This window comes from Somniosus microcephalus, chromosome 8 (assembly GCF_052327205.1).
Source record: "Somniosus microcephalus isolate GS21.2 chromosome 8, FLI_Smic_1.0, whole genome shotgun sequence".
NCBI classification, from domain to species: domain Eukaryota; kingdom Metazoa; phylum Chordata; class Chondrichthyes; order Squaliformes; family Somniosidae; genus Somniosus; species Somniosus microcephalus.
The window spans coordinates 16,507,344-16,514,924 of NC_140994.1; the positions used below are offsets into that span (position 1 = coordinate 16,507,344).

Sequence of the window (7,581 nt, forward strand, 5' to 3'; positions counted from 1 at the left end):
CGTTGAGTATATTCAAGACAGAGATCGATAGATTATTGGATACTAAGAGAATCAAGGGATATGGGGATAGTGCAAGAAGGTGGAGTTGAGGTCGAAGATCAGCCATGATCTTATTGAATGGTGGAGCAGGCTCGAGGGGCCAAATGGCCGACTCCTGCTCCTATTATGTTCTTAAGTAGGAGAGTGGGAATAGGCTAGGTGGCTCACGTGGAGAATAACAGCGGATTCTGTGCTGGAACATTCTATGATTCTAAATAAAAATTATAGACCGTTGCCAAGAGAAGTGTAAGGTTGATTCACGTTAAAAGAAAATCAATGCTTGAAATTTGAAAAAAAAAACACACATTACCAGAAACCCAAGCACAGCCAGCACCTGGAAGACACAAGGCAATGTCTTGGAAGTTACTCTACTGCACAACTCCTCTGACGAGAGGTAAACCCTTCAGATGGAACCTAACTTTCCAATGCTCTGCTAGCCAGACTCCCATCCTCGATAAACTGCAGCTCATCCAAAACTCTGCAGCTCGTAGCCCATCCCATACCAAGTCCGCTTCACCCATTGCCCCTGTGCTCGCTGACCTACTTTGGCTCCCGGTACTTCCGACACCTCAAATTTAAAATTCTCGTCCTTGCGTTTAAATCCCTTGGTAGCCTCGCACCCCTTCCCCATCTCTGTAACCGCCTCCAATGCTTCAGATCCTCCCCACCCCACCAAACACTCCCCCCCCCCCCCCCTCACTTCTGAACCCAATCTCTTGTGTATTCCCCTCCCTTCTTTGCCTCACCAGTGCCAAGCAATGCCTTCAGTCGCTTAGGCCCCATGCTCTGGAATTCTCTTGCTAAGCTCCCGCACCTTCTCCATTTTACACCTCCTGCTTCAAGACCCACCTCGTTGACCGTGCTTTTGGTGAACTCCTCCTAAACCCTCCTTCGTTGGATCGGCGTCCATTTTTCTTTAGCCTTCGCGACGCGCCATGGGATATTTTTCTATGTTAAAGGTGCTATATAAATGCGAGTCGTCGTTGTCTTACTATACCGCATCCCAAGATTTCACGCAACTGCGGCTTAAAGGTTACAGTAACCCACCCTGACTGATGGACAGAAGAACCTGCGAATAACCAGGACTAGGAAAATGTATGGTTATCCCCCTCATTCCTATGGAATTTATAAAGGAGAGCTCGAGAAAAGAGAAGGCTGAGGGGTGACCTGATAGAGGCCTTTAAGATTATGAAAGGGTTTGATAGGGTAGATGTAGAGAAGATGTCTCCACTTGTGCAGGAGATCAAAACTAGGGGCCATAAATACAAGGTAGTCACTAATAAATCCAACAGGCAATTCAGGAGAATTTTTTTTTAACCCAGAGAGTGGTTAGAATGTGGAACTCGCTACCACAGGGAGTGGTTGAGGCGAATAGTATAGACGCATTTAAGAGGAAGCTAGATAAACACGAGGGAGAAAGGAATAGAAGGATATGGCGATAGGGTGAGATGAAGTAGGGTGGGAGGAGGCCCGTGTGGAGCATAAACACCGGCACGGACCTGTTGGGCCGAATGGCCTGTTTCTGTGCTGTAAATTCTATGCAATTCTGTGCAATTAAAAAAAAAACTTAATTGGTGAATAATTTTTCATCTCAGTAAAGCCGCTGATCGACCGAGTTGAACAGAATTCACAGGAACAATTAGGCGCTGCTCTTTATTTTCCAGTGACTGTGATGACGTGCGCTGGAATCGTTACCCAGATACGGCGCCGTAATGGGATGCGGCGCGTGGCCCATTCTTCCTGACGTTGCCTTGCTGCCGAACAGCAATGGGTGATTACTTGTGAGGTGAGGTGACGTTACGTGACATCCCATGGCAAACCCTGTGAATTTCTATGTTAATAACTGCATGCAGTTGAACTTGCTGCGGAAATTTTGTATTTAAAGAGTCCCAGAGGCAGTAAAAGTGCCAGTTCGAGGGGGACTGGAGTGATAAATCGATAGTCCTGGTAATAATGTGGCAAGTTCTTAAAAGAAAAATAATGACCATGAGATCAGAAGACACTATTGATTTTTTAATAAATCATTAAAATATCTATTGGAAAATTACAATGTGATGTTAAAACCAAGTTAAAGCTAGCAGTTGGTAGGAGTACTCCAAGGAGCTCGCCTTCATGTGAAAACCGTGATTACTTAAGACCAGCCCAGCCTAGTATGCATCTGTATGAAGCTCCCTGCAGTTCGTATGAAAGCATTTCCTTTTGCATTCAGTAGTTTCTACCTGTCTACTTCAAGATTTGTTGTTTTTTTTTTCCTCTTTTAAATGTGTTTTCAAACCGAAACAGCAAATCTAATTTTAAATCCACACTTTCCCGGTTAATGTCACCGGGAGAGACACTCCCCCCGCCCCCCAACCCCATTAAAAAAAAAACTCTCTCTAAACTCGTCTTGCGAATGGAATTGGAAATCCCACAGTCACTTTCCTACACAGTCCTCACTATTCTTTTCCCCCATCGTTCCCCCCCCCCCCCACCACCAAACAAAAACCGGGGTTCACTTCAGCAGCCCTGCTGCCAGTTACTATACACATCTCAATCTGCACCGCAATGGCGCCCTCACTCACATGGCTGACTATGAGCCAACCAAGTGTCTACAGCTTGGTTAAACTCTGTGTGATACAAGTTCCTTTGGCTTCATGGTGCAGGAAACTCTCGTTTAAATGGCACCTAAATATCCAGAATTCTCTAATAACCGGCAAAATTCTCACTCCGAAAACAACACTTCAACAACCGGCAATGTTGCCGAGTCCAAGTCCGAGTCTCCCGCGGTGGCCGAGTTAGTCAGTGGGGGTAGTTCTCCAAACTGCCACTACTCAGCTTCTTGGCGCTGTCGGCAGTTCGAACACCTCAATAACAGGAGTCTGACTCTCCCGCGCTGCCGGTAGTCTCTTCTGATCTGCCAATTACTGTTTACTGCACATTTCTTGATTTTTTAATTTTTGTTTGTTAAAAATAGCCTCGGTAGATAACCCTCTCCGTTATTTGGAATTTTTAATCAACCGGCACCATCCCAGTCCTGTCGGTGCCGGATACCAAAGAGTTTCCTGTATATCCTTGCTCGGTTAGAATGGTTGGCTCGCTCGCTCATTTTTCCATCTTGGCATCACATGACCCTTGTTCTCCATGACCAATGGCTTCCTTCCCTCCAACAGTCAGCTTCAGATCTACGCGGTCACGTGACCCGGCTGACGCCATCGAGAACCTGCACTTGGTGACCTTGGTCTGAAGGAGTCGCGATCCGGCAGAAGCCGTTTGGTTCACTCTGACCAATAAAAGCTTGGCCGGCAGTTCTAATACATGACATTATTCGAGGAGACAGTCCTTCCCAGAGTTGTTGAGGCAGCACAACAAATAAGTGATTCAAAAGATATTGGTATAAATCTAAAACTCACTGTGACCCAACACCAGATTCAAAGTTACAGAAGTAATGGGATGTGCTGGGGAGGAGATGGGAAGGGAAAAAGAGGAAAGGTGGCTGGTATGTTAGACAATAATATGCACAGATGGTCAGGGATGAATTACAGAGGTGTGCTGAGGCCCTGGTAACAGGTCTGGCATTTCTGCGTGCACAGCCGAAACAAACCAGACATCGTGCGTGCACATGCACACACACGCGCAGGCGCGCGCAGACGCGCAAGCAGACACGCGTGCAGACACACGCAGACGCGCGCGCAGACACACGCAGACGCGCGCGCACACGCAGACACGTGCGCACGCAGACACACGCAGACGCGCGCGCGCACGCAGACGCAGAGACGTGCGCCCGGACACGCACGCGCGCAGACACGTGCAGAAGCGCGCGCGCAGAGACGCGTGCAGACACGCGCGCGTGGAGACGTGTGCACACGCGCAGAAGCGCGCGCGCGCGCGCACAGAGGCGCGCGCAGAGACGCGCGCGCGCGCAGAGACGCGCGCAGACACGCGCGCGCGCGGAGACGCGTGCAGACGTGCGCGCGTAGACACGCGCAGAGACGCGTGCAGACACACGCGCACGCAGACACACACGCAGTCACACACACGCAGACACTGAATCTGTAATTCACCTAACGTTGTTCTATTTATACTTCAGTGTAGTACTACACTGTCGGAGGTGCCGTCGTTTAGATGAGATGTTAAATCGAGGCCCCATCTGTCCCCTCAGGTGGGTGGTAAAGATCCCACGTCACCATTCGAACAACAGCAGCGGAGTTCTCCGCAGTTTCCTGGCCAACATTTATCCCTCAATTAAAGGGTAATTTGGAACATAAGAATTAGGAGCAGGAGTCGGCCATACGGCCCCTCGAGCCTGCTCTGCCATTCAATAAGATCATGGTTGATCTTCAACCTCCACTCCGCTTTCCCGCCCAATCCCCATATCCCTTAATTTATTTCATTGCTGTTTGTGGGAGCTTGCTGTGCGCAAATTTGGCTGCCTCGTTTCCTACATTACAACAGTGACTACACTTCAAAAAGTAATTCATTGGTTGTAAAGCGCTTTGGGACACCCTGAGGTCATGAAAGGCGGTGTATATAAATCCGAGTCTTTTTTTTTATATATACACACAGTGGTCATAATCTGTGCGCTGTGGACAGGACACAACTGCTTCAGAAAAATGGGTTTGCGATTTTGTTACACAGCGCGCACATGGAGGGAATCTTCCTCTCACGCTATCCAATGAACTGCAGGCACAGCACTGGTGGAGAAGATGTGGTGAGAGGCAGCGAGCCACTGTTCTTCACTTGCACTGCAGGTTTGACTCTTTCACAGGTACAAAGCACATCAATCAAGGAGCGCCCGATCATTCAAAAACCAACCTGGTTTCACACAGGAAACTTCTAAAAAAAATTAAAAAAAAATCATCTTGACGACAGCACCCATGTCAGCCACATCAAGAACAAATTTACAGTTACAGACTCAGCACTAAAAAACATTGCATATCCAACCCAGTTATGGCTTTTTTTTTTTGCGTGTGGTTTTTTTCCGCTACATATCAACTTCTCCAGGCGATTGGTTCATCCCGCCATCCCACGCTTCCTGAACCTCCAGACACAATGCCGTGAACGGTGAGCATAAAAAGTAAAAGCCATAGCAACCGAAATAATGAAACTTGTGCTTCTGTAGAGAGCGCGCGAGAGGTACGATGCGGACAGATGTCCTTTATGCAGTTTAAAGCTGGCATTCACAGTCCCAGGTGAAAAGAGAACCGTCACCCCTTCTAGTCAAAAGCACACTGTGCATCAGTACTAAAGTCTCCCAAGTTCCCATTCCACTTGCAATTTCAACACCGATGTATAAAGCTGTCTCTCTTACAAGGACACAGGTAAAGAAAAGTAAAGTGGTCTCTTCAAGCGACACAAGATGAATGTAGGGCCACGATCCCATGCAAATATGTTTCGATTAAAAATTTAAAATGCTGGATATAAAATTCCAGTTGCCGTCATAATTGCTTCTATACCACAATACGACAGGCCAACACCAACCATCGCAGAGTGTCATTCTTGTAGCTAGGCTGACCAATTTCTCCTGGTTCAACGCTGCCAGCCCGGTCTTTGCTCCATAACCCCAGCAATCTGGCATTTACTGTATTTTTCCTCTCTCCCTTCCAAGTACGCTCGACACCAGAATGGGCCCCGAGGTTCAATGGAATCAAGTACTGGGAGTTCCTGGAGCACAAATGTCAAACAATGCAGCCGACAGGGGGAGCTGCAGTTAGGTCTGGGAGTCGTGATGCTGGTGGGCTTGCAGCAATTCATTCTCGTTGATGGTGTCCAACAGCAGGCACACCGGCTCCTCCGTGATGTCTGGACCGTGTTGCTCCTTGCGGTCCTCCTGCTGTTCGTGTGCTTCGGCGAGGTCCTCCTCTCTCGTGTCTGCACGAGGGCAGGAGTCGCACACGTTGCAGCTGTCGCAGAACTCCATCGCGCTCCCCAACCCGTCAATCAGACCATCCAGCTCCTTCGGATCATCGTGGTCGTCGTCTCTGTTGCAAACGCAAACCTCGATCCCAGAATCTCCCGTGAACCTTCGGTGCCTCCCGGGGGTCTTATCGACGTCCTTGATTTCCAAGCAGGACTGGTGGTGCCAGCTCTCTATCTTGGAGGAAGAGCTCGGGTAATAATCGGCCAGTTGCTCCTTCTCGGGGCAGCTGAACTCCTCCTCTTCCAGGTCCAAGCAACAGGCTCGCACAGGTTCGAGTTCGGTGCCGGCGACCAGATCCTCCGCCTGATCGGCCGCCGGCGTTTTGTTCAAGCTGCGTTCGGAGTACGCGAGCGGAGCGTCCCGGTCCAGCGCGCTCCCTCGACGAGGCACGGCCTCACAGACCGTCGGCACGGAATTACTCGGGGCGGCTGGAGTCCTGGCCGACTCGGGGTTGGAGGAGCCGTTGCCGGCCGAGACACACTGCTGATGAAAGGCACTGTAGGGGGGTGGCGGGGTCACGGGTCGGTTCACCACTTCTTCATAAGGAGGGAGTAAATAACTTGGCAAAAACCCTGGGTTTTTTGGAAGGGGGCGGGGAGGGGGAAGGAGGAGAAAAGAAAAAAAAATTGTTTATTTTATTTTATTTATAACAGAAACATATTTCATCGCAATATCAGAATTATCAAGGGCGTGCAGAACAGACAAGAACAATGGTTCTGCTGGGCGTTATACTTCATCGTGAGCGACAAGACCTCAGCTGTAAAAGTTTCACAAGACTGAAGTACCAACTCAATGATAATTGTTAATTAGCACTTAATCTTTTACATTTATAAAAGCACTTTTAAGGCAGTAAAACGTCCCAAGGCCCTTCACAGGAGCGATTATCTGACAAAATTTGACACCGAGTCACATAACAACAACAACTTGTATTTATATAGCGCCTGTAACGTAGTAAAACGTCCCAAGGCGCTGCACAGGAGTATTTCAAGACAAAACATTTGACACATAAGGTGATATTGTAGCGGTACCACCGAGTGTCCCTTACTTACCGTACATAATTCCCTTTAACATAACGATGTATATATGCGGTTTGCCTGTGCGGGGCGTTCCCCCTTTAGGAGCGCGGGCGAACGCGATGACGTGGGTAAACGCGATGACGTCACGCCGCACATCACGTGACCGCCCCAAGCACGGGAAAACGCGATGACGTCATGACGCAATCCCCGGGACTTCAGTCCTCGTGGCGTCTCCGTCTGGTTAAGACCTACTTAATGGCTCTCCTGTACCGATCTCAGCCAGCTGTTGGAATTCGATTATTCTTGCATTAAAGAACTATTTGATTGTTCTCCTGGAGTCGACCTCGATTATTTGATAGGCATTCGTCCAACACCTACAATTGATGAACCCGAATACCTACAATATTAGGACAGGTGACAAAGAGGTTGGCTTTAAGGAGTGACTTAAAAGGAGGGGAGAGGTTCAGGGAGGGAATTCCAGAGCTCGGGGCCCAGGCAGCTGAAGGCACGGCCGCCAATGGTGGAGCGATTAATATCGGGGCTGCACAAGAGACCAGAATTGGAGAAGTGCAGAGATCTCGGAGGGTTGTAGGGCTGGAGGAGGCTACAGAGATAGGGAGGGGGGTGAGG

At 49.0% G+C, this 7,581-nt stretch overlaps 1 protein-coding gene across 3 annotated transcripts in view; it reads right to left on the reverse strand.

Annotated features, from left to right (window-relative positions):
* Window positions 1–2,039: 2,039 nt before the first annotated feature.
* wbp1la (WW domain binding protein 1-like a) overlaps window positions 2,040–7,581 on the reverse strand; it is a 122,316-nt gene continuing 116,774 nt past the window's right edge. For all 3 annotated transcript variants that reach the window (XM_085994290.1, XM_085994292.1, XM_085994291.1), the window contains one exon: window positions 2,040–6,507. In XM_085994290.1, coding sequence (XP_085850416.1) covers window positions 5,726–6,507 — 782 coding nt within the window. In that variant the 3' untranslated portion in view covers window positions 2,040–5,725. The remainder of the gene's footprint in view (window positions 6,508–7,581) is intronic.